The sequence below is a fragment of the Trachinotus anak genome, unplaced genomic scaffold (assembly GCF_046630095.1).
Source record: "Trachinotus anak isolate AG129_WGS33_773 ecotype Australia unplaced genomic scaffold, CSIRO_AGI_Tana_v1 ptg000007l, whole genome shotgun sequence".
Lineage (NCBI taxonomy): Eukaryota > Metazoa > Chordata > Actinopteri > Carangiformes > Carangidae > Trachinotus > Trachinotus anak.
Window position 1 is genome coordinate 25694647 of NW_027273858.1, and position 26434 is coordinate 25721080.

A 26434-nucleotide genomic window follows, 5' to 3' on the forward strand; every position below is an offset into this window, starting at 1 on the left:
CACAAAAAGAAATATCGAGGCATCACTGAGTTTGTACTGTTACACTTCTACTCTGCAGGCCTTAACGTCTGAGCAGCAGCTGCAGATATATATGTATGTTCCTCTGGACCACAGTGTTGAAGAGACAACACCACCAACTATAGGAGTACAGGAGTCTTGTACATGATGTACAACTGAATATTTGAAAACATGCCAGGAGTTGAGTCATCTCCAGCACCGACTTAAACTGTCTCTTAATTATCCTCAGAGCCCTGGAATTTTTTCCCTGCTTGGCTTATACAGCTCAGTGTGTGTGTGTGTGTGTACTTAAGAGCGTGTGTGTGTTTGCACATGTCAGTGTTTTGGCAGGCCAGCGGGTTTTCCAATGGGGGAACCCCCACCACCCCCCCCACCCATGCTCTCTGCCCCACTTATTCTCACTTTAACTTTTCTCCCACTAAAATAAAAGTCTCTCTATGAGAAGGCAACACATTTGTGACTTCTGTCTTACCAGGAGCTGGGACTAAGGATCATAAGCCTGTGTGGGGAGGGAGTCATTTTCATTTCAACATCAGGGAAGATATGAGTGGAAACAACTTCCAATTCACACAGTTTAAATTTTCATGAAGAATAATGTGTGTTGGATATGTATCATACATGATAGTAAGTACTGCATAGTATATATATAATATATATTATGTATAACATGTATAACCAACCTGATCAGCATGCCAGAAAATATTGTAAAAATCTTAACGTATGTTATAGAACAACAGCTTCTCTTTTATTTATTTTTTTTTATTTTATTTTTAGGGTAAACTATCAATTTAATGAGCACAAGTTGAGAAAATGTATGATTACACAACAGATTCAGATTACACCAAGTAAAGCAGAGGGGGCAGTATGAACAGCTAGGTCGTACAAACTAATGCAAGAATGTGTGTTACTAGAGATCGTTTCAACTGAAGTGAAGAATTACACCAGTGTGACACAAGAATAAAAGTGTGTGGAGTCAAGAGCCACAGACTGAAAGCATATTCCCATTTGTGAGGCTGAGACAAAATTTACTCAAAGCAGCACGTGATGAAGCAAGAAGGACCAGACGACTGGAGCTGAGCCACTTAGCTCCAACATACAGCAACAAACCCTGTTACCAGACATGCTCTGCTTGTTCAGTGTAAACTTAGACTCATGTCAGTATTTAAAAATAGTAGATCTTGGTCTGTGGCATGTTTTGCTTCCACTACTGTAAGGAAATTGATCACATAGTTGAATCAACAACTATCATTGTACATTATAAGGGAAGAGTTACTGAAGGGCTGTTGTATTAGACTGCATTAGTTTTAGCAAGTTGTACCTAATAACCTGCCATCTGAGTGTATATTTGTAGTTATCTGCTGTGTGCACAGGCTGCAACGTGCATGACTGGAGTTAACCAATTGCTTTTGGTGCAGTTCTTACCTGGAACAGAGAATATGTGCACTGAAATACCAATGCATATACAGCTGCATATACACCTGGCAGCCTAAAGATGTTCTCTAGTCTAATAGTTTCATCATATCATCATCATTATCACCATACAACACGTTTGACCCCTCCCCCTCCCCCTTTTCACATTTTAACTGACTCACTTTGTACATTTATCTGAACACATCTCTTCACAATAATTTTACTTCTACTTGAGTAAGATGTCTTTTCAGTGACAGTGCTTTCAGTACAGGTACAATTTTCCAGAACTCTCTCCAACCCTGACCACTGGTCGGACCACTGTTGCTACTGGAGAGAACAGACGTCTCCTGTCATCTCAAACTTTACAGAAAGTATTCAGTGCTGCAAATCACTGCATGGGTTTTCCATTTCCTGCATACTGATTTTAATCTGGACAAAAACAAAAACATAGTGAACTACAGGCATTGCTTTAGGTGTGAATGGTGTGATAGTCCTGTGACAGACTGGTGACCTGTCCAGTCTCACAGACAAGCAAGTAAAGATACAGTCATGATACTGAAGGTGTGTCTTGAGTCATTTTTCGAGCCAGCGTACACCACAGTGTCATCACTGTCATTTTGTTGTTATAACAACAGACCAACTTGTCATGTTAAAATGTTAAAAGTGTTTTTTAATGACACATGTTGATTTTGTGTAATAATGAGAACGTTTTATGATGCAATAAAATAAAGTGACGTGTTATTATGGTGGGATAGGTTTCCTGTGGAAACAGAGTAATTGGTACAAACTGCTCATTCCCCTCTTTAACTGTACCTTTGTTCAGCATTTCCTGAAAAAAAACTGACAAAGAAAAACATGCTAGACAGAAACCTTAAAGAGAAAGCATATGAAAACTCCTGCTGGGAGATAAACTCCAACCATCTGCATTTTCTTTCACAGAGTACCCAGCTCTCCTTTCATCTGTGTTAAAGGGAGGCACAACTCCAACAGACAGTACTCACTGTCCAGCAGCAGCTCACATCACATTATATCTGTAAGGTTGATTAAAGGACAGAGACAGAAAAAACTTCTTTCTGGAGTCACAGTAATTGGAATAATTTGACAAACTTGCAGTCTGAGGAAAAACAAATAGGTGTGAAATGCCATAAGAGATCTGATATGCAAAGGCAGATGGTCTTACCTCTGATTGTGTGTTTGTTGGGAGACAGGAACCATGGCAGGAGCAGCAGGTAGAGGAAATAAACCAGTGACAGGATGTTGTAGCGAAAAAGACAAGCTGCAAAGACACAAACAATCGAATCAAACAACGGCAGTCGCTCAGAGATACATTCAGTTTCCAGAATGTTTACATTATGGGTCATAATCCCTGATACTACCAGAGAAGTGTAAAACATTCATGAACTCACCATACAACACATCTGAGTCTAACCAGAATCTTTAACCAAATGTTAAACATTTTGGTTAACCAAACCAGACCTTAACTATAAAAATGGCAAATCAGAAAACATTTACTTGAGTGTTGAGCTACAGTATTCTGATGTTTTGTTGCATGAGTCTGTACCAGTTATTCAGACTGTGTAAAGAATAATTCAAGATCAATTCAATTCAAGATAATTCGTAATGTGAACATCTCAGTAAAATGTCTCCTCTAATCCAGTACATGACAGTATTTATATTCTTTCTAATTTCTAACACTGTGTCTGCAAAGGCAGCACAATGAAAACAGCAGCCTCAGTGCTGTGTTACTGTCTTCACAGAAAACCTCCAGGCCAAATATTGATTATAGGTCAGACTCAGTAGTTCCAAGCTTCAAATAGAAAGAAAATAGAGTGAAGACTCTGTTTTTGTGCTGACACATGGCGCAAAGTACAGCAGTGCACCAATGAACTGGTGTTTTCCTGTGGCCCACTGAGGTTATTTCCTGAACTGCACCTATTTGCTGTCTTGGTGACTTGCCATGCCCCCCCCTGTGGAAGGAAAGGCGTGGTAGAGGGGCCGGAGGGTGTGAATTTTGTACGGTCCACTGTGCTCCAGAGCAGGTCCACTGCCCAGTATTTATCATTTCATTCAGTGAACTCACCAGTGGCGTGAAGTACCAAGCAGCCAACTGTGTACTGGCTGTGTACTACACTGACCACAAAAATATGGACCAGACTAAAACAAACCTTTTCATGACAGTAGCTGTAGCAAGTCTCCCATAAACTGGGGACCTGTCTTGTCTCCTGTCTTTCCTGTGCTGACAGTCTCCTGCATTTTGCTGCTCTCTGCCTGGACATCTTGTTCTCCTTCCTGGTTTCAGGATTATTCTTCTGAACTGACACTAAACACATCAAATGTGTAGTATAGAGGAAAATATCTAAAAAGCACTTCTATGGTTCTATGGTAATCCTCAACATATTTACCATTAACTGACAATGACACTCCAGTGTAGAATCCTGTATTTTCCCGCCTCAGTGTTGTTAACCTTTCCTGGCTCATCCTCTGGACTGTAGTTGAAGCACAGCGGAGACAAGGGAATGTCGGTCTCGAGGAGTCATAGCATTTATTTATTGACAAAGAGCCTCGTTTGCACATACATCGCACTGTACGTTCACGGCTACACTGCTAGCTCCGGTCGCCAACATCACTGCCCTCTCTCTCTTTCTCTCTCTCTCTCTCTTCCCCACTACATATACAACCTATGTACTAATCTATTCCTGGAAGAGCTGCTCTCCTCCTGTAACAATATTCTGTCTCAAACTTCTCAAACTTACTGCAGATCTTGCACTGGGATGATAAATCAGTGTAATTTGCTCGTTTCCTTGCTCATGCTGTCTCTCGACACATAACACCTGTTAAGTTTCCGCGCACGGCTGCGCATGGGCATGATGCAAAATCATTCCTGATCTCAGAATGGTAGAAGCTGAGTCGAGATGAGTCAGTTGAGCAGTCAGTGCCCTGCTTTGCCGCTGCCACCACAAGAGGGCAGTAAATTACATGATGAATGCAAACAGGCATCAGAACCTTTATGAGACACAAAGCTGTTCTGAGATATGATCTGATCTGTTTTTAGCTTTAACTAATTAATCACTCACATTTAAACATAGCAAACTCATACATGTTATTGATGTTTTTCATTCATCTTTCCACTTTTAAGCTCCAATAAAGTGTAGCCTGTATGGAGAGCCATATTGATTGAAAAAGAAGAAAACTGTGCCTGGAACGCTTCCTGTAAAAATATCCTGTATAAGTTAAATTAAAAGATAAAATTTCCACCCAGAATGTCAGTGACATGTAGACAGTATAACTTTACATTTTGTTTATCCATTTTTCTCAATATGCCAAATTTTCCTATAACAAGAATAATATACTGATCTTGCACTATTGAAATTTAGAAACTGCGTTACTATCCACTATTCTGTCAAACCATTCAAAGTATTGGACTGAGCTTTCAAATTATTTCACATATTTGTGATGATTTTATTATGAGTTGAAAATTCAAACCCATGTTGCTCATTACTATGACCCCATTGTTCTGGTGGTGTGTCTTCTTTTGCAGACTTGCCACACATTTCTCAGCAAATCAGCTTGATTGTAAGCGTCATCGTCTGGATTACAGCAAATAACACTCACTTTCATCATCATCATTGAATGCTATCAAATGGGGAAAAGCAGCAAATCCTCAGATTTCAGAAGGTGGGACCATGACAACAGACAACAACAATTCCTCTTACCATTAACATTGAACCTGATCTAGTCACATTGACATTTCTTACAGAGCTTGTTTGGTGTTGCAGTTCACTTATATTGAAACTTAATTTCTAGGAGACAAGGTTGGACTGGCTGATGCAGAGTTGTCTTCCCAGAAGAGAAAAGCTCCACAGCTGTCTTTCTCCTGCACATACAGTGCAAGAGGGGTTTTATGAGGTGCTACTGGCTTGAAGGAATTAAGAGGATCTGCCAACATTAAGACCTGGAAATAAAGAAAATGTGAAGGCTTATTTCCTCCCGTTAAACACATGCAGTGATAATTACTGGCTCACCTAGAGTTAAGGTCTAGATGTATCTCAGCGTGTTCAGTTTGAGCATGAAGGTGAGAGGTTTACTACACTACCTTAATTCTCTACTCAACTTCAGTTTCCTTAAAGTGCACAGCTTACAGGTTCAAATACAACACTGGACACACAACTATGAGACTTCACATGTGAAAGTACACACTCACACACATACAGGCAGAATCCCAAACACGTGTATGAATGTTAAAATAACAGCAGGAGGTCAGGAAATCAAAAAAAAACAACGGTAGCAGAGTTGAGGTAACTAGTTATCAGTTTTGAATCAGTTTCCCCAGAGGATGATTCACACAGATTTGAGCGACTTCCCTGACCATCTGACACATAAAGTATGAACGTCAGCTAACACTGATCCCAGAGGATGTCACCTGATTTTAAGGTGATCCGTTCATCTAGTGTCACCATTAGGCAGATATTTTTATATGTACACAAAAAAAATCTAACAGGAAAATCTCCTCAAAGAGTAAAAGCTCTTGCCACAGCAGGACTGTAGACCGTCAATTTTACATTTGTTCACTTATGCTATTAAATGAAAAGAAAGGTCACCATCAGTTACAAGCTTGTTCTCTGTCTCTGAATCCGCTAGAGTAATTATATGACTCACACAATAACTGAGGCGCAGACAAAAGAATCAAACACCTAAACACTTTGTTATTTCCTCCAGTTGCCAAAGCATGAAACCTACTGTCTTCCTGCCTGTCTGCAGGAATCAGACCAAACCATGGGCCGGCTGTAAACATCATGTTTCCTACCTGGCAGTCTTGTAATGAAGCAAACAGAAACATAAAGACACAATACAAAAAAAGGTGTATTGTTGAATTTCCACCTGTAAGTCTTTTGATGAAGTCATTTATTAAAGCCAAAGGTTGTTCATGTGTAATCTGTATGATAACACTGACCAAACACACCCAGCCCTGAAAAGCCACATCTAAAACACCAGTATACCACAGTTACTGCAGCTTGACTCAAATTCACAGTTCCTGTTCCTGGTTTAGGACCAATGTCACTGACACATCCTGCTCTCTTTGTTTCGCTCATCATGTGTTTCCTGTTCCGTAAGGTCACAAGTTTTAATGCAAATGCAACAAATCACTCAGATTCAACCACTGGCCCATATCTATACTGCTACTGAGAGCCAGGTCAAATCAAATCAAATCAAACCAAATCTTAACTTCAACACCACAAGTTCCTGACAAATCTATTCACAGCTGAGCGCCTTCCTTTCCAACCGCTCTCAACATTTCTAACTTGCGCAATCGGCCAGTTCTCTTGGAAATCTGGGTTGTATACAGCTGTTTAGACTGAGTGGATGTCAATAAAACAATATGAGTAACCATGGGAGAAAAACAAACTCCCAGGCCTGCTATCTGCACAGACTATGAGCATGAATACGAAATAACCACTAACATTTACCAGAGATCAGTTACAGCCTTCACTTTAACTTTAAAATTTCTAAACATTACAGCAATTTATTGCCAGTAATATACACACAGTTTGTAAGTTGGGTTTTCTGTTACAAATGTCTCTTGGTGACTTGATGAAATCCCACTGGTGAATGAAAATCTGACAGAACAGAAAAGATTGTCATGGTTACTGTAATAACAGTCATGGCTTGGTTAAGTTTAGGAAACGATCGTGATTTTGGTTAAAATAAGCACTTCCTCTACATTAGGCAACCTTTTGTTGTCTTGGTTACAGTAATAACAATGTGGTTAACTTTGTCAAACATACTACGTCACCACACTTTTCTCTTTGCTCCTGTCATAATTAGCCACTAGATGTTACCTAACAACAAAATGTAACTATTGTATTATAACCTGCTGCACAGACGACATATGAGCTCATTTTTTAGAGGACAGCTGACAAGTAACTTGATCTTGATATGTTAAATCAGTGCCACTTTAAACCAAACTGTATTCATTCTTACCCCAATACAAGATCAGAGCAGTTTTCAATGAGATAACAATGAGAGACCTCAGTTATACTCAGCTGTGGACAGCTGGACAGCTGGACTGTAGTAGACACATCAAATTGGATGGTACATGGACATCCACACGGAGCCTCATCTGCAGCCTCTGATGACTAAATCTACATCAAATGGACCGTGGTAGACCCTCATGTACTCACTGATGCAAAGTCTGTAACACGAACTTTAAGGACATTGTTCTCTTGTTTTTGTCTCTCTGCATTGCATTGAGCAATAGTAATCAAGTCTAACTGCATGGGGAGGTGCCACCAGAGAGAAGAGAGAAACACTGATTTGTTTGATTTTGATTTGGAGCCAGGTGATGCTTAAATTAGAGGGTTTGGTGTTATGTGTTGTGTGGATACAGACTGGTCATCACTGGATAATTCAGGAAAACCCCTGTAAACCAATCCAGCTGTTACAGTGAACAGCATTTGCCTTGAGAGGAAGAAAGCATTTCCTCCATTCAGCATGTGACTCATGTGGTTGGTCACATGACATGCTGGTAAAATGTCAGGTCACCTTGGCCAATTATGCTTTTTGTGTATCCGCTGTAGCCTGTGAGCTACGTCACAGCCAGTCACAGTCAAGAAGCTCACACAGCTCATTGTTCTCCAGCAGGCAGGGAATGAATCGCTGTGCAATGATGTCATCCCTTAGCTCCGTGTGCATTCAAGAAACAACTATGTGTTATAACACAAGAGAAGCTTTTTGGGGACTGTTAGAAGTCTGTTCTCAACAACAAAAAAATAAAGAGCAGAATCTGAGGGATAGTGTTAGTTCAAGTTCAAGTTGTAAAACTGGCGTCTTTTTAACACATGTATTTACAGTATGGAGTTGCTGCAGTTGGTCCAGCAGGGTGACTAGCTGATCGCAGAAAGTTTCTGTTGCTGTCACTGGTACCTGAAGATTTCTACCCCACAGTGAGAGGGACACTTATCCACTGCCAAGTTAGAGCCATGAATCCAGATAGAGGTTTTTGCGAGTCCCTGGAACGGACCAGTGCATCATCATCAAAATTATCTTTAAAACAGAAAATACATTTTTTAACCAACAATAAAAAGCAGAGATGTCCTGATCATGTTTATGCTGATCATGTTGATTCAAGTCATTTATACCAACTATCTGCTGATAGCAAGTCCAGCCAGATTAAAGCTGCAGTGCACAGGGAGCCAGCACTGGTTCCCAACCTCGTCACACACTCTGGCTTCAGTGTGGACATGACCTGTAGATGTAATGAAAGTGAAATACAACTTTCCTTATGTCTTTCATTTTTTCTTATTTCTTTAATCATCTTGTGACCCCGCAGGTTGATCATGGCACTGTGCTTTAGAGTCTCACCTTCAAAGAGGTCGATTTATTTAATCCAAAGCTCTGTTCACATCACACACTGATGCACACTTCTACCAATCCAACAATGACCCTGCAGATGGACTGCCTAAATAAAATGATGGTTCTCAGAGCAGCACATTATTGTCCTAAACTACAACTTCAGTCCCCATATACAGAACAAACTAGGTCTTAAGGAGCTCCACCCTCCTGCCCAGTTAATCATCAAACACACCCAGAATGATGGCTATGGACACACATGATAACACTGTTCAACAGCGCCTATCTCTCTGCAGCACTCTGCCCATGTTTCCTCTGCATGTCTAATATTTAGGTATTTCTTTTTGTTCACTGGCTGATGTAACAGCCATTACGTTTGGTTTGTCTCTTCATTGACACATTGTAGTAGAAGATATGGCAACACCTCATTTCAGTGTTCAGATCTTTGCCTCTCTTTTTCTCAGCACATTCACCTTTTCTACAAATGCTCCTTAAAAAAAGTCAGAAAATCAGGGAGTGCTTGATTCAGTCTCGTGAGCTGTTGTCGTGCATTTTTCCAACAATTTTAATACACAAATACTCTGGATTTCCAGATGAGAAGGACATAAGCACTCTACTGAGCGCCATTCTTCTCTATTGTTTGTTCAAAGTCTCTGACCTCATCAACTTGTATGACTTGAACACTAACCAGGACAGTTTCAGAGCTTATTACATCTTTAATGGTGTAAACTGAAATGACCTTTGCTCCTTGTATCAAGTCAGAGGATTACAGGAAGATGGTCCACTGGTTAATGGATTATGACAAGAGTGAAGTTGGTACTAATCTGTGTATAACTGTTGTTTCTTTAGTCCTTAAACCAAGTGCACCTTAGGGATATTAAACTTCTACTCTACTGCACTTTTTTTTATAGGATTTATTTTTAAGCTTTATTTATAAGTTTTGGGTTATTTAAATGTAAGCAACAAACAAACAACAAGCATAAAAAACATAAAATCCCTTCAAAATTCTTGCATGAATCTTCTCTACTCACTGCAGAACAGTTGCTGATGCTGCACAACACATGTTCATACAAACACTGTTTCCTCATATTGAATCTTTGCACGTTAGAGTCACTACAGGACACAGCTCTGCACTGTGTAGTGTTGGGTCTGTGATTATGTCTCAAACCGTATCTGCTTTTTTATTGTTCTTTCATGCTCCACTGTTCTTTTATTGTGTATGTGGATCATAAAATTAAACAAAGAAACACATCCTGCAGCACAGGGATGCTAAGACGCTAAAACAGATTGTGATGAGATTAACAACTAATTTACTAACTCGCAGGTATCCCTCTGCCATCAGGGGAAAAGTATCACTAATACATAAGGGTCTTCAATGGTATGACGTCACGGGATCGATAGTCACTCACAAAGGGAATGACACCTGAAAACCATTTAAATTGCATTCGATTATGATTTTTTTTTTTAACTCATTCAGTCAATCTTTGAGTAAATTTCTCAGTGTTACAGTCAATTAGTTTTGTTACATCACATCTTCTTTGTGGCTCATCTTAAATGACATCAAATATTTTGTTGATGGAATGATAAATACAAAATTTCAGAAGGTTTTTGTTCAGTGAAATCATATCTGCATGATTGTTTCACTTGTCTCTTCATCAGATCCATTCCTGGGTTTCAGAGCTGATGCTTGGAGCTGTTTTTAGTTCACAAGTGTTCTGTCAGCTTGTGACATGGGGCCTGATCAGAGCCTGAGACTGGAGCAGATGTCAGCTCCACACTTTGAGTTAGACACAGATCCATGCAGGGTCACTGTACCTGCTTGCTCAGGTAATAATAATATAATAAGTGTTGTGCACGTTCAAATCTCACAAGAGCTGCCTCAGAGTTCAGCTCACACAGATTAAAATGAACTAGTTCACATTCATTAGAACCTTGTTCACCCCCCCACCCCCCCACACCCCCCACCCCTACTGCCACATTACTACATACTAGTGTATATAGTATAGTGTATATACTAGTGAGTATGTTTTACCACTTAAAGAATGAGTCACAAAGCAGGACAACTCAAAGCAGATTAGTTTAAAGATGTAATTGGAATTTAATTTAGCCTGCATGAGACAAATTATGCAGCAGATTACAGGCCAGTACAGGCTCCACCCCTGGCCTCATTCAAAGAGGTGCTCTGATTTCAGTGCACATGCCGTAAATCACCATTCTTCTTCTACTGATGTTTTTTTGGCAGAAGGAAAACAGCTGCCGTGGTCTGATCTGAAATAACATTATCTTAAACTGATGTTAACAGGTCATAACACGTTCATCTTAAACTGCTGCACAACCTTTGATACCTACAGTATAATGCCACTCTGTCAACAACTTTTTGTGAATAAAGTTCAACCAAGCTGCCATTGATCTTGTAGTTTTTGGGAGACTACAAGTGAAGCTTTGACATCCGACAACATTAGTACAGAAAATCAGCGAGTGCAGTCCAGCCAAGCTTCCACCATGGTGAACCACGGTAAACCTGCTCTACCAACCACACTTAGATCAAAGTCATGCTGCGTTCAGGTTCACTGTGTTTGACTTTGTTCTCTACAGTGGTACAGTCTGGTTACATGTAGTTATTTTGTGACAGAACCGTTTATTCAGCTGCTGCTGAAAACTAAAAACTTTCATTCCACACACATTCCACGGTCCTGCTGTACCTCACTGTCATGACCAACTTCTACTGTATATTTAGGCTTTATGGGGACTGGAAATATTGTGTGTGTGTGTGTGTGTGTGTGTGTGTGTGGTGTGGGAGTTCCTCCTCTGTTCTCCCAGTCTGTAATCAGAGAGCAGAACCATTCTCTCTCGGTTCTTGGTGAGGTGAGCTCACACCTCCTGTCTGTCTGTCCATCTGTGTCGTTGCTGTTTCTCATGACTGTACCACCAGGATGAAGACACCCACTCCACAGACTGCGAGTGCTGCATTTTTACACGCAGCAGCAGTGACCAATAATTATTTCACAATGATAATAATAATGTACATATGAGAGTACAGTTGAGGTCAATTTTGCTCCACCCTTTTACTCCTCCTCATTTTCTGCCTGAGGTTGAGGATGTCCAGTGATGCCGTGTGTTTTGTGTGGTGTTGAGCTTTACAAGCCTCAGGCTGCAGAAGCCTGCCCAGTGTGCCCTTAAACACAGCTCTTAAAACCTCTCTAGCTTGATTCGCTGACTCCTGCTGAGAAGATTAGTCTTAAAGAGATGAAACCATGATACCTAGGGAACTGGCTGGAAAAATGGAGATTTCACATTCCTCTTGTCCTTTCCTTGATGATGAACATCTCCAGGGCAGGGCCCAGGCATGTCAACATGTGCACTGAGCCACGGCTGGCAAAACAACAACAATCATATCCTAAACTCTACTGAACGCAGCAATTTTACATTCCCTTATAATGCAGACAGCTCTGCCTGTTTGTTTTATTCTACACTTCTCACATCCACTGGAAAAACCAACAGGTCTGCTGCGGAGCTCATCACAACTGAGAGCAGTGAAGCTACATGTGATGAAGGTGCTGTCCAACTCCCTTTTCTGGAATGGAACATTCTCTCTTTCTCTCTCTTTCTGTGTGTGTGTGTGTGTGTGTGCGTGCGTGTGTGTGTGTAATGAAGTACATGTGAACCAGCTTTCCTGTTTTTATGGAAAGAAAATGGCAAAAGAGACATTAATAATTTTCACTCATTCTCCCCTTCTCTCTGTCTCTTTCTCTCTTTGTCTTTCTTTCACACACACACACACACAGTTTCTAAATAAACAATGTGTTGTGATGGAGCTGAGGGTAATTTATGAGCAGCTGATGTTAAAATCATTGGTCCCCGGTGTGTACATGTTAACACTGCGCTGGCTGCAGAGTTCCCACCGTGGCCTCGCGGCTTTAGTGTCGGTGAAAACAGACACGCCACACATGCACATGATGATGACAGGGGCTGCAGCTCACTGGCAGTGATCAGACAGAAATCTGACAGCACCTGCACAAGCAGATGAAAATGACACATGTTTATGCACTGAAGGATGGCACGTGGTAATACAGATGATCACGGACACCAGCCTGTCTAAACTGAAATTTGGCCTGATGAAGGAAGGGCACCAGAACCTCTGATTGGTCAGCTAACACCAGAAACTACAGAATTATTTGCAGGGACACTGTACTGTATCATATTGTACAGATGTTCACACTTGGTAAATATTAATGTGATTTACATTGTAGGCTCCGCCCACCTGCTAAAAGACTGGTTGAAGTGTAGAACAGAGGGATAAGGATTAATAAACACAATCATGACAACGACTCATCAAATGGCGAAAATCATATTGTAGTCGGAGAAATAAATCATATAAATAATAAATGTTTGGTGAAGCCATTTATATAATCCAGCACCGCCACTACTGTATCTCATGCTGTGAATGGGAACTTTGTACAGTAACTGGTGTGACACAATGTTTGCTAGAAACATGACGGAGGCCATGATGTAGCTGACTAATGAACTCTGGTAACAATCAAAGAACAGTTGTTTAATCGACATGATAGATACACATCCCCAGCACACACACCATCGGCCTGGCCAATTATTCATCCATCCATCTTCTATACCCCTTATCTGAAACCGGGTCACAGGGGGGGCTGGAGCCAATCCCTGCTGACAGGGCGGTGTACACCCTGGACAGGTCACCAGTCTATTGCAGGGCTGACATGTAGAGAGAAACAACCACGCACACACTCACTCACACACCTACAGGCAATTTAGAGTCACCAGTCAACCTAACGTGCATGCATTTGGACTGTGGGAGGAAGCCGGAGAACCCGGAGGGAACCCATGCAGACACGGAGCGAACATGCAACCTCCACACAGAAAGGGCCCCGGGCCCAGGACTCAAACCCCTGTGAGGCAACAGCACTAACCACTACACCACCATGCCGCCCCCTGGCCAATTATCAGATCCGATATTCAGCTTCTTAATGATTAATGCAATCACTTTTTTTGTCCTGTGCTTTGACTCTGAAACCACTCCCTGTCTGTAGTCACCACCCACACAGCACCATCACCGCTGAGCAAACGGAGCTGTGAGCAAATTCAATCTGCTGATGAGGCCCACGTGATAAGGTCGAACGATCAAGAACAAGCAAGTACTGAGCCTTGAGTTGGGACTTTTACACCAACTGTATAACACCTGATTCATTTCATGTTTTTACAGCTCTGTAACAGCACAGTAAATGTAGGAGGCAGAATCAGCAATACTCAGATAAAACATGTTGAAACTTGCTTCAGAACAAAAGTACAGCAGTAAGATAATAATACTGCCCAGCTTTTCACATGAGCACATCTCCTCAGAGTTGGCATCTGTCTGGGAACTGAAATAGGACTACGGTTATATTCTGTGGGAGCTGTCAGCTGACAGACTGGCCCTGGAAGTGGAGTGCAGTACAATAAGTGACATTCTTCACTAAAGGATGTTTGTGTTCACTACAGACGTCTAGATTTGATCTTACAATCTATGACACAACTACTGAGAGAAACCTGCTCACCCATGATAACTGTTCACTTATCTCCTGCTGGAGGATAATTAAAAAAAAACTTTTGTCCTGGTTCATGTTTAAATGACATCTACATTTCCCAGAAAGTCACTTGTTTGGTCAGATATTCCATGAGTTCATGCTCCATTACAGATGGACCAGTCAGAGCCTTGGAGCAGATGCCGTCCTGGCTCTGAACTCTCTGAACATGCCACGCTCTCAGCATGCTGGCTCAAACATGCAACAGCATCTCTTTACCAAACTGAAAGGTGGGAAAAGAAAGTAGCACTTAGGAAAATCTGACTTAGATCTCCAGAGTCAAAAAAAAAAGTTTGTAGGGTTAAACATTATTAGGACGTACAGTCAGAAGTGCTGCTGCTAATTCACCTGATGGTGTCGAGATAGAAAAACAAAACCCAAACTCTGCTACTGACGATCAGATCCCTGACCTGCCCTTTGTCTCATCCTCTCTCACTCCCACAGGCCCACAGCTCGCTCACACACACTCCAAGTATTTCTCACTGAGCAATGAAGTCTTGTTAAGCTGCTCTGGTCTGGGGTGGCTCTGACTCACTGGCTTAGGAACACTCATACACAACAAATCACAACACTCATACACAAGAGAACAAATCACAACACTCTCAGACAGGATCGTTTTTCATTTGATATGAGGAATCCGGAGCCAACTTCCTCTCTCCTGATACACAAACTACAGACCACACACAGACACACAAACTACAGACCACACACAGACACACAAACTACAGACCACACAGACACACAAACTACAGACCACACACAGACACACAAACTACAGACCACACAGACACACAAACTACAGACCACACACCAGTTTGAATAAGACAACTTCAAAGACCTGTTTGAAGCTTTACACTCGGTTTTAGGGTCAGAATCAGGTTAAGGTTAAGTCTAGACTAAGGGGCAAGGGAATGCATTATGTCAATAAATGTCCTCTCAAAGACAGAAGTACAAGTGTGTGCGTGTGTGTGTGTACTGCACAGAGTTTCATAACCATTTAATGACCCATCTGAAAAACTACTGCAACCTCCCCTCAGTGAAAACAGCAATGATTGTGTATCAGACCTCTACCTATGAAACTGAATAGGATTTGAAGTCTTTGTTAGACACTTGAAAGAACAGTGTCTTTTTGGCTAATCGTCTGACTTCATTGTGTCCCTGTCACTTCTGAAACCAGATCTATACCTGCGGGCTCTCTGTGCTCACTGTGCCACCTCCCATACGGCAAACATTTGGATGAGTTGTCTTTTGTAGCTATCCACTCATTGTTCATATTTGACATCACCACTTTGAAGAAGGTGGAGTTCAAGCTGTCGCCCTGTTGTGGTACCTTCAGAAGTCTAGTACACTTTCAGCTGGTTCAGTTATCTGGTCACATGCAAAGCAAGTAAGGCAACAGAACTACTGATGCATTCAGTGGTTTATGGAGTGACACATATGCAAAATCACGCTGGGATACACTCAAGCCCCAAAACACAACAGGGTAAATGTGCAGAAAGTAGATGAATTGATGAATAATGAAAAGATAGATGATGGTTGGATGATGGAGCAACAAAAACAGTTTGTCTCAACTGACTTCATTCAAGTGTTATATGAACTGTATGGTCATCACAAACTTTAGTTTCAAAAAGTCTTTACATTATACATTTTACATTAAATAAAAAGCAAGACAAGTCACACCGCAGCAGTGCATTATGGGACAACTTTCTTTTACTTTCTACGTATTTCCTTATAGGACTACTTCACCAGCTTGCAGCTGGTTACATGTGTGCCTGTACACGTGTATGTCTGCATGTGTGCATGCGTGTGTGCCTGCGTGCATGTGTTTGTGCACGTGTGCATGCATGCATGTGTGTGTGTGTGTGTGTGTGTGTGTGTGTGTGTATGGGGATGTGGGGCAATATCATGGCAACATCGGCAATATCTTGGCGCCTTTCACTTCCTTTGTCCTCAGAAGAAACTCATGTCAAATCTTGACAGCAACACTGCAAGTTCTGGCTGGTAACATCCTGTCAGGAGACTCTCTCTCTCTCTCTCTCTCTCTCTCACCCACACCACACAAAAAATATGCCTTTCAAAACAATACCAAAATGCTGCTTACACAAAGACTGGCTGGTGTTGAGGATAGAGATAAATCCAAAACCAAAACAGCTTCAATTGCCTGTGTTTTTTATGGAAACTATGCTGTGTGTGTGTGTGTGTGTGTGTGTGTGTGTGTGTGTGTGTGTGTGTGTGTGTGTGTGTGTGTGTGTGTGTGTGCATGTGTGTGTGTGTAATTCTATCTTTTCTGATTTACGAGATTTGGGCCTGGAGATTAGATTAGTAGGTGAGGCAGTTGTCATTGTGCTTTACACAGGATTACCTGTATAACAGTGGAATCTATACTGCATTGCTGCACCACGATCCTACTGCAGAGAAGCTCAGAGGATTGGATAAAAGATTTTAAACAGTCTGGCTACTGACTAGTCAAATCACTGGAAAATGAATGTGTCAGTTCTACAGGATCCTGCAGTGTTTTCAAGGTTACACACCAGATACAAGAAGCTTTTGCAGCAGAACCATGTGTTCACTTCAAACATGGCATCTAACATCTGGATGAAAGTTGACCTTGTTTATAGTGAAATATATTTAATGCTACATATTAGGTAATGGTGCTGATTTACTTTTATTTCCAACAGGATCCCTGAAGGTGTTTCATACAATATACACAGCAGTTATTCCAGTCAGTACATTAAAAACTGACAAAATGCAAATGAAACAGCTTCCATACTGGGAATAATATACAACACGTCATTTTCACTGAGAGTGAAATGAATTTCTCAACACTACTTCTCCCTAATCACTGTGTGTCAATACTCACAACCAGGGCAAATGCTGCGTCATGCAAGAATTGTGTGAAGAAACCCACTTCATTTTTGTTGGTCTTTAAAATACTGGAGGAAAAAGTAACACTACAAGGCAATAATCATCTTCCACAGAAATATTTCCACAACTTATAAAGACAGAATTTGTTTCAATGTGACTGCACCTTTAAGTCTGGGTCCTGAATACAGTCATTACAAGATAATAAACTCATTCAACTAGAAATGCTAAAGTCATACATCAAAGGGGGCAAAACAAAAAGCACTGAGTGAAGTGATACTGTTGTTGCCTTGACTAAGATTCTGATTTTCAACCTGAAATCATTTTAAGTTATCTAGCTGAGAACACCACAGAAGAAGACTAAAGCATTCCGGGAAATTCTGACAGGATGGGGGGTCAAAGGTCATGAGTCATCAGTGTCCTACAGTGCACTAATTTTCACAAATCCACCTTTCACATTCTCTGTAAGCCCGGCAGAAAGTCATCCTCCCCACACCTACAGTAACTTAAATATCAGTCAGTTGAAGTCACACTTCATGGGGCTAACATGCTGACCCCAAATCAGTGATCCCGTTCATCTGGTTTCTTTCCACAGCTTCTCTCTCCACTGTCGCATTCCTCAACAACGTTACACCGCAGGAGGAGACACCAACACCTTCTCCAAACAGGGCTGAGATCTGAGCTCAAAACTGAGACTTAACCTGTGGTGTTGTAAAAATTAATTAATTAATTTAAAAATCATGCAGATGGTCTGCACTGGCGTTGTCTCGGCTTCTGTCATTTCAGAAACCAGACACTGCTCCGGTTTCACACTCTCCCCTCCAGCTGCTTCACTACTCGCCACCCAGTGCGTGTCGAGTTTCAGGGCTCACGTCAGCGCACACGGGGCCAACGTGAAACGCTGCTGTGACACATGTTGCCCGTTACAGTTGTTTTCACATATGAAAGCAGAAGTTAGTTACCTGTGAACAGCGCCGTGGGCAGCAGGAAGCAGTAGAAGAGCCACACGACCACCTGAAGATCCATGTCACTGCTGATCCACTCTCACCACACGGCGATCACCCGCCAGTTATCAATAACTACCATCGATTAGAGCAGAAACTCTGCGTCGCTCATCTAAGCGGCTCCATCGGGGTGGATTGATGAACAGAGGGATTAATAGGCCGTTATTCCGATGCGCGCTCCTGATCTCCCATCAGAAGAGAGAAAAGCCGTCTTCAGGTTCACACAGAAGCCCCCGATCAGTCGACTGTGTTGATCTTCTTGAGTGAGGCTCTGAGCTGACTGCTCGGCAGCTCGTGGACTGGTCCCGGTGAGGAAGAAAAGTTTAGCAGCATGTGTCCCTGCGGTGGGGCCCAGTCTCACAGTGTTGTAGGTGGAAAATGTGATTCACGGCCTGCAGGGCGCTCATGGAGGAGCTGCTCTCTCTGCTGGTCACCTCCCCGCTGCAGATGGCCAATGCGGCCCTGCGGCTGCTTTACAACTTTGTTTCATTACTAAGTTTTGGTGCGAAGTTTAAGCTCAGCGTGGAAACGCATCAGAAAACAGTCAGCTGTGTTGTGACTGGTGTGTTTGGGCTGTCGACGCGTTTTGCTGGTTTATAGACTGGTATTTGTGACATTATCACGTCAATCCCACTAATGTTAGAAACGGGTTCTCCTCGAAGACACCGCATACCGGATCAGCCCCACCGGCCGCCGGGATCCAGGGAGCTGTGTGCGGCTGCGGCGCCCCCTGGTGTACCGATCAACCCTGTGACTCCTGGAGCCTGAGAGTGTGTCGGTGTGAAACGCAGCCCAAGTCTAAGGGTTCCTCTCTGCCTGGTGTTTTATTTGAAGGCTTTTTAGAGACCAGGGGAATTACAGTATACAGTACCTTGCAAAATAAGACAGAATGAGCGAAGAGTCTGTAAACATATACATGATATATGTGATGCATCTATTTCCTTCTCATCCTTTTAATGCTTTATTGACCCCTCAGATCTTTCCTTGGGACTCCCTAAGGGGTCCTGCTTGCCAATTTAGGAACCACTGCCATTCACTTCTTTAGTGAAAGCAGTGTTTATATCTTAAATACCCCATTAGCCTTTTATATTAATGATCAGTGTATTTGTTTCCCTTACACGCTGTATTTAAGGTGCCTGTCCCCAAAGTTTACAAAGCAAGAGGAAACCTGAGGGCCCCTGAACTCATGTTAAAAGGTAGAGCATATAGTTTAAGAGATTATTAACACTGAGTACTCAGTCAGGTTATCTGGCTAAAATTAAACCACTGAATGTTGACTGGGAAGTGTAAGATCCAGCCCAGACTCATAATCTGCTGTTTTTATCATTTATTTAGTAGGATCTAATATGTGAAAATACTCAGTGTTTTGTTTTGCATGGATGGAACATTTGGTTTGCTGACAACATATCAGGGACATGTAACCAAGAACCAGCTAAGGACACAGCATTGGAAAAACTCAAGACATTAACACAAAAAAGACAGTTGCATACTGACAGCTTGTTGTCACTGAGGATCCCTGCAGCAGCTCTCCCTCTGTGTCATTGATCATGAACTGTGAGGCTGATGATGATCAAAAATGATTAATCATGCCCTTCTTTTTTTTTTCTTTGATGGATTCAGTTTCAGCCTAGGGTTATTACACCAGGATAGAATTAAACTTCAACAAAATAAATACATTTGTGCTCAGTTTTCAGTGTAAATATATTAAAACACTGATGTATTTCGTTTGTATTGGAGGCCCAGTCTACGGCAATTCATTCATGTTTTCATCTCGACTTTAGACTGTAACATGGTGCTAGAATGAGTCAACTCTCAAGATTGTTCAAAATCCAACAGCTTCGATTGCAGGGATTTATGCCATCAAATCACATGAGGACTGACTGTGTTTACAGAGGGTATTAAGCTGGTGCGACCCTGTGTTGGACCTAATGAAGTCAGTCCAAAGCCTGATGGGAGCCAGCTGGAAAATCACTGTACAGTGACTCCTCAGACTCCTCATAACCAGACAACCTGCTCAACTGGACTTTTATTTGTTTTTTGTAAATTTTCGATCACATCTGTTATATCTCACATTCATCTGTTGATAACCTTTCAAGCAGCCTGCTGTCTGTATGTCCCGTTATCATATGTAATACACTGCAAATTATGAATGAATTAACATGTCTTAGTTCTGTCTGTGGACAACCCTACACTTTACTGTTCAGTATTGTAGTGTGTAGAGTATATTCTATTACTATCCATGTAGCTACATGTGTATTCTTACACTGGGATAATGAGAGAGGGATGGGTCCACGTCGCCATAGAAACGTTCGAAGTGATGATCAAAGAATCAATCAATCCCAGAAATAATCAAACCAATAACCTGACAGATATTCACTGATGTTTTCTGTAACACGGACAAGTGTCGTTTCAATCAAGTTTAAACCGAAAACGAGGTGTGACTTTAATAACTGCTCTTTTCATCAACATGGCCCATCCTTCTTTCATTGTCCCAGCACATGGCCCGGATGGGGCGTGGCTTTGCTGTTTTCGCGGGAAGGCTCTTTCTTCTTCCTGTGAAGCGTGAATATTTCCGGGGGTCGCTGCAGATGGACGGTATTTATATCTTCAGCGGCCGCGGGTTGTAGCTCAGCGGTGCAGTTTTTCTTCGCAGCTCCTCTGGCCACACCAGGCACCAGCAACATGTCCCAGGCTCGAGTTACAGACTTCTTTTCCCAGAGGAAGAAAGGCCTCCCCGGTCCGGTGAAACCAGCCAAGCAGCGCAGCCGCGGCTCCGATGGGACCAGCACACGGTCAAGATCCGGTAAAAACAAGGACGCCGTCCTTTGTTCATCCCCTGTCCACGAAGAGTTTGTCCGAGTTATCGACGAGGCAGCGGGGCTAAACGTTGCAGAGTCTTCAGTCACCGACACCGCGAAAGTTGCCCCCTCCAGCCCCCGGACACCAAAGCGGAGCTCGGCGGACGCAGAGTTTGACCTGGGGTCGGCCGTGTTCTCAGCCACCGCCGACCACAGCACAGCCAAGAAGAGACGGCAAGCGGAGGCCCCGAGAGACGCTAAAGCCCCGGAGAAAGCACCGAGGAGGACGGCCAGGAAGAAACTGGTTCTCCCTCAGGACACACCGCAGGTAAAGTTGTCCTGGTGGGATCCAGTGTAAGACACACTCACCCGTGTCTGAGAGAAATGTGTGTTGTGGTTGTGCCTCACCTAGGTACATATTAAAAACCGCGTCTTATTTTGATTCAAACAAAGATGGCAGCCAGAATACACAGTTTATTCACTGCTTTGGTTGCCTGAGAAACTTTAAGCCTAAACACACGGGGACTGGAAACATGTGAATGGTAATGAAACATTGCTGTTTTCATACTGGTCTGCAGAGCCCTGTTTACACCAGACAGAGAGCTGCATGTCCTCAAACCATTCAAGCCCAGTTTCATCAGTCCACAAAGCATCTCAGAGCATGTTGTGGAGAGTCCAGCTGCTCTTCTGCAAGCTTCAGTTTGTCATGATTTGTGTGGCAGACTGATGAGTAGAGATGATGTTAACCTTTAGCTTCTTTTCCCCTCACTGATCAGTCTGTGTTGTGCTTTGGGAGTCAGCGTAGACAGTTTGTCTGGCTGATGAAGATCTAAGCTCTTTGAGGTGATATTTTAACACTTCTTAGCTTCATGCAAACCAATAGTTCTCCATCCTCAGTCTTCTGATATCTTTTTGTGAGGCTTGATTTACACCAGCAGATGTCTTGTGAACAACAAACTCAAAATGTTGAAGTGTTTTTGTTTTTTTTTTGTTTTGTTTTTTTTTAAAGTCGGTTTGTCTCTAACCCACACCTCCAGGTGTGTGAACTCTTGACATCAGTTAGCTTTTGTTCATGTCATTAGCCTTTGACTTCACTTTTCTCTGACCTACACTGTGGACGTTTGAGTGATGTGATGAACATCACACAGATTGGTGTTATGAGTTGAAACAGACTGTGTTTATTCATAACTGATTTAGATGAAGATCCAATCATATTATAAGACAAATTTATACATAAATGCTGATTCCAAAGCGTTCACCGACTTTTTCCTGCCACTCTTCACAGTCACAATGAACAAACGTGTGACACAATTGTGACAATTGAAGTTAAAGTAAAATCCCTTTCTGTTCTGCTGCATATGTCCAGGCTGCAGCGCAGCCCCTTCCTGATGAAGTGACCCAGCAGCACTCAGCTCCAACAGCTTCAGCAGCTCCTGTGTCCGGACAGAAAGCTGAGAGCCGTGTAGAGGTCATCAGTAAGAACACTGGAGGACAGGCCAGCAAGGTAACTGTGTATGGACCTCACTGTTGTGCAGTCAGAATGTGGGCCACCATGCGACAGAGCCAAGCACTGTGTTGTTCTTCCAAACATTTTGTGGTAACACTATGTGATTTAAGTCAAAGGCCTAAAGAGGCATTGGTGAAAAATATTGCATCAGTATTAATGCTTTTGTGTACATGTGTATTTGATCATGATGCAGAGTGTGTAGTTCTCAAGAGAGCGAGCAATGTTGCCCCATACAGTGCTGCAAAATTCTAGCATATGTATGTGATAACTGTGAGGTAGCAGTCTGGGTGTTATGCTGCCCTAGTGTCTGAAATACAAATGATGTGTGGCGTGTGGTCTATATTTCTCATATTAACAAATCCCATGAAAAACTACAAACCTTTAATGTGAACAGATCCACTGACATTTTTAAGAATTTTTTGGACAAAGTGGAGCTCAATGGCGCAGAGAAATGAGGGATATCAGCTTTTATATACATGGAATAAGTTGACAGCGAGAAACTATAGAACATTGCCACAAAGTCCTGAATTCACCAGCATGTCACCCTCTCTGCCAGGCTCCGTGTAAAGACGACATCACAGCCCTCAAGTCTCGCCTTCAGAGGATCAGGAAGCACGCAGAGGAAAAAAACAGCAGCACCTCAGTTTCTACAGCCCCCTTTATCTGCTCTCCTGTCCCCAGCACTGCCACGCCCCCCACCTCTGATGCTAAAGTCCTCAAGCTCACTGTAGTGCGAGCCAAAGAGCTTGCAGCTAAAGCTCAGAGGAGAAATGAGGAGAGAGAGACAGAGGAGAGCAAGCAAAGTGAGACACAAACCCAGGACAGGTGAGCATGCACACGCATACACACCAACAACACAAGGTCCTGCTTACTGAGTCCACACCAGAAGCCAAAGTGTTCTTTTCCCTCTTGTCCCTCAGCACTGAGCAGCCAGCGTACCAGCGGTACCACACCCTCGCCCAGGCAGCCCCCCCAGGCCTCTCCCTACCTTACCAGTACAAGGTGCTGGCTGAGATGTTCAGGAGTATGGACACTGTGGTTGCCATGCTGTACAACCGCTGTGAGACGGCCACCTTTGCCAAGGTCAAACAGGGAGTTCAGGACATGATGCACAAGTAGGTGGACGGATTGGGAGAAGAGGGTTTCATTTGGGTTTAAGTCTGTGAGTCACAAGGAATCATGTTCACAGGAAGAAAATAAAAAACAGCCAAATGAAATTTTGATAGGAATAATATAATCTTATGTTATATTGCTGCTGCAGGAAGTGCTATATATTATAATAGTTACATCATTATACCTGATGGAGTGTAGAAGTCAGTAAAAGCATTTACTAAGTGTGCAGGTATGAATACAGCACCATGCTACAGAATAATGTCCATTCTCACAGAAATCATTGAATCAGGTTGTGATTGCCGACGTGACCTGCCACACAGACGCTGTTCCTCATCTCTGGGCAGTAAACAGTGCTGTAGACATATGTGGCTTTGGGCTCCTGGATTTGACAGAAGCCAATGTTTACCTCTTTGCTTCCTCCCCCCTTGCAGGCGTTTTGAGGAGAGCCACATGGGTCAGATAAAGACGGTGTTTCCTGAGGCCTACACATTCAGACAGGAGAAGAACATCCCAACCTTCAACAGCAGCATTAAAAAGGGCAGCTACCAGCTCACTGTGGAGCCCGTCATTCTCTCTGGTTAGAACACACTTCACACAGATACAGTTTCTTCTGCTGGAAACATTATTTCAGCCTTTTAGCAGCTTGGATCAGTTCTCCTTTCATTGGAAAAAAAAGAGTAAACTTTGTAATTGTAGGTCCCTTTTCATTGTGCTCTTGATGTGTCCACCGCCGTTGTGTTCATTTATTTTACATGTGTCCTCAGACCAGAATGAAGCCCGTCCCGTCTTGTCGGCCTCTCGTCTCCTAGAGAGACGACACATCTTCCACCTGAACCTGGTCTCCATTGTCAAACAGCACCACAAGGTCAGCCACTGCTTTCATTTGCTTTCACATCGTGAGATTCACAGCCAGACTTCAGCAATTTCAAACGCGGCACACGCCCAAGTCTGTTTTGAATGAATGTTTTGGCGTGTGGCTGAAAGGTTCGAACCTCTCTGTCTGCAGGTCTTCCTCTCTTCGTTGGTTCCTCCAGTGTCTGTTCCAGACGACAAACTGACCCGCTGGCACCCTCGCTTTAATGTGGACACTGTGCCGGGTGTCCAGACCTGCTTGCTGCCTCAGCCTCCTCACACAGGGAAACTGGCAACAGCCCAGGAAGTGCTGGACAAGGCCCGCTCACTCATTACACCCAAGGTACTGTGTCATCTTTAAAGTGGTCGCTAGGCCAACTTTCTGAAGTTGTTGTCTGTATTTTTGTTACTGTATTTAAGATGAATCATGTCTAATTGGTGAGAAATGCTGTTTAATAAATATATTGACCAGGTTAAAACCTGCAGGTTTCTGACTGTAATCCGTGTTTGTGAGACCACTATGTATTTAATAAACAGGATGTCTTAATCCACTGTTGGATGGATTTGTTCTCTTGTCCCGTGTGCAGATGGAGAAAGCTCTGGTTGCTCTGGCTCTGAAGGGAGAAGATAAAGCTGCAGAGAGTAAAGTGCCAGAATCTCCTCCACAGAACCCAACAGACCCCCAGACATCAGCCCCAGCAGCTGCTCCTGCAGCCCAGGTTCCCACTGCCCTGAAGGGAGTGTCTCAGTCTCTGCTGGACAGGGTAAGGGGGGGGGGGGGATTTAAATACGCTTTTTTACATATATGAAATGTATGTTGTGATTTCTCAGACGTTTTTTTTTTTTTTTTTTTTTTTGTGGGTGATGCAGATTCGGGCAAAGGAGGCTCAGAAGCTCCAGGTGGCTATGACTCGAAAGCCTGTTCAGGAGGAGCGCCTGCTGATGATGTCACGGCTTGGGGAGCTGGCAAGGATTCTCCGCAGCGTTTTTGTTGCAGAGAAGAAATCGGCTTTGATAATGGAGGTGGCCTGTAACAGGATGGTGGCCAGCTACAGGTCTGCTCTCAGCACAGGTCGGTTCAAACAGCAGCAGAGCTGGATGGGAATCTTGTGTCTTGTAGGAGAAGCTGAGAAACAAATTCCAAACTAGTGTGTTCTGTATCATTTATTAAGCAAACAGAAAAGGCAAAGTGCACTGTTTTCTAGCTTTCATTCTTGTTTTGTAGCAGGAAAATTATTCTGTCTTCCACTAATATCATTCAGAAAAGAGGTGTTATCTGATTGGCCCGTTCCTCCTCTCATATGAACAGGTGAAATGGAGAAACACATCCGTCTGCTGGCAGAAGTGGCTGCTGATTGGCTGACTATCCATCCAATCAGGAAGGACTTCTACCTGAAGATGAACAAGAACATGGAGCTTAGCATCGTTCTGGACACACTGAGCAGGAGACTGAGAGAGGAGGAGAGACTTTGAGAGACTGCAGTGACAGACGACGATTGGCTGCTCTCTGTCCTCAGGTCGGTGCTGTATAAGCAGCACGAGCGTGAGACTACTGCTGTTCTAGTGAATCTGACTGGTTTATTGGCAGCAGGTTGATGTGTCTTTGTGACATTTTCAGCTGACAGCTTTTCAGCTCTGGGATGTGTCCTGTGCTTTAGCTCTCTGTGAGAAGACGGTCACAGACTGATCCAGGCACAGCCTCACAGCACCAGTATGTCCCAGTATTCTGGGGCCACACTGAACCAGACTGAGTCCTGTGTTATAAACAGGCCATTTTAACCACATCTGTTATAATGACTGATCTTTTTTTTTTTTCCCTCCCCAGATGTGTAATATTGGATCTGTTTTCTACAATGTAGAACTGATGAGTGTTTACATTTACATTTTTGTAACTGTTGGATAATGTTTAAGAAATACAAAACTTTGTCAGAG

The 26434-nt window shown here is 42.8% G+C and overlaps 2 protein-coding genes and 1 long non-coding RNA gene across 7 annotated transcripts in view; 2 read left to right on the forward strand and 1 right to left on the reverse strand.

Moving 5' to 3' along the window:
- The window catches only part of piezo1 (piezo type mechanosensitive ion channel component 1 (Er blood group)), an 85318-nt gene extending 66696 nt beyond the window's left edge, over nt 1-18622 (reverse strand). For all 5 annotated transcript variants that reach the window (XR_011691493.1, XM_071481603.1, XM_071481605.1 and 2 more), the window contains exons 1-2: nt 18191-18622; nt 2609-2704 (exon numbers count right to left, since the gene is read on the reverse strand). Coding sequence is in view for 4 of the 5 variants with exons in the window: in XM_071481603.1 (XP_071337704.1) it covers nt 2609-2704; nt 18191-18254 (160 nt within the window). In the remaining variant the exon portion in view is untranslated. The remainder of the gene's footprint in view (nt 1-2608; nt 2705-18190) is intronic.
- On the forward strand, nt 436-5755 carry LOC139623391 (uncharacterized). The gene is made up of 3 exons (XR_011691498.1): nt 436-642; nt 4967-5103; nt 5233-5755. It is a non-coding gene; the product is annotated as an uncharacterized lncRNA (long non-coding RNA).
- A 1972-nt stretch (nt 18623-20594) lies between the features above and the next one.
- Nucleotides 20595-26434, forward strand: cdt1 (chromatin licensing and DNA replication factor 1). The gene is made up of 10 exons (XM_071481607.1): nt 20595-21358; nt 22397-22534; nt 23094-23362; nt 23458-23652; nt 24082-24227; nt 24415-24515; nt 24657-24845; nt 25090-25266; nt 25373-25574; nt 25812-26434. The coding sequence occupies exons 1-10, from the start codon at nt 20915-20917 to the stop codon at nt 25973-25975; spliced, it is 2025 nt and encodes a 674-aa protein (XP_071337708.1). The 5' UTR covers nt 20595-20914; the 3' UTR covers nt 25976-26434.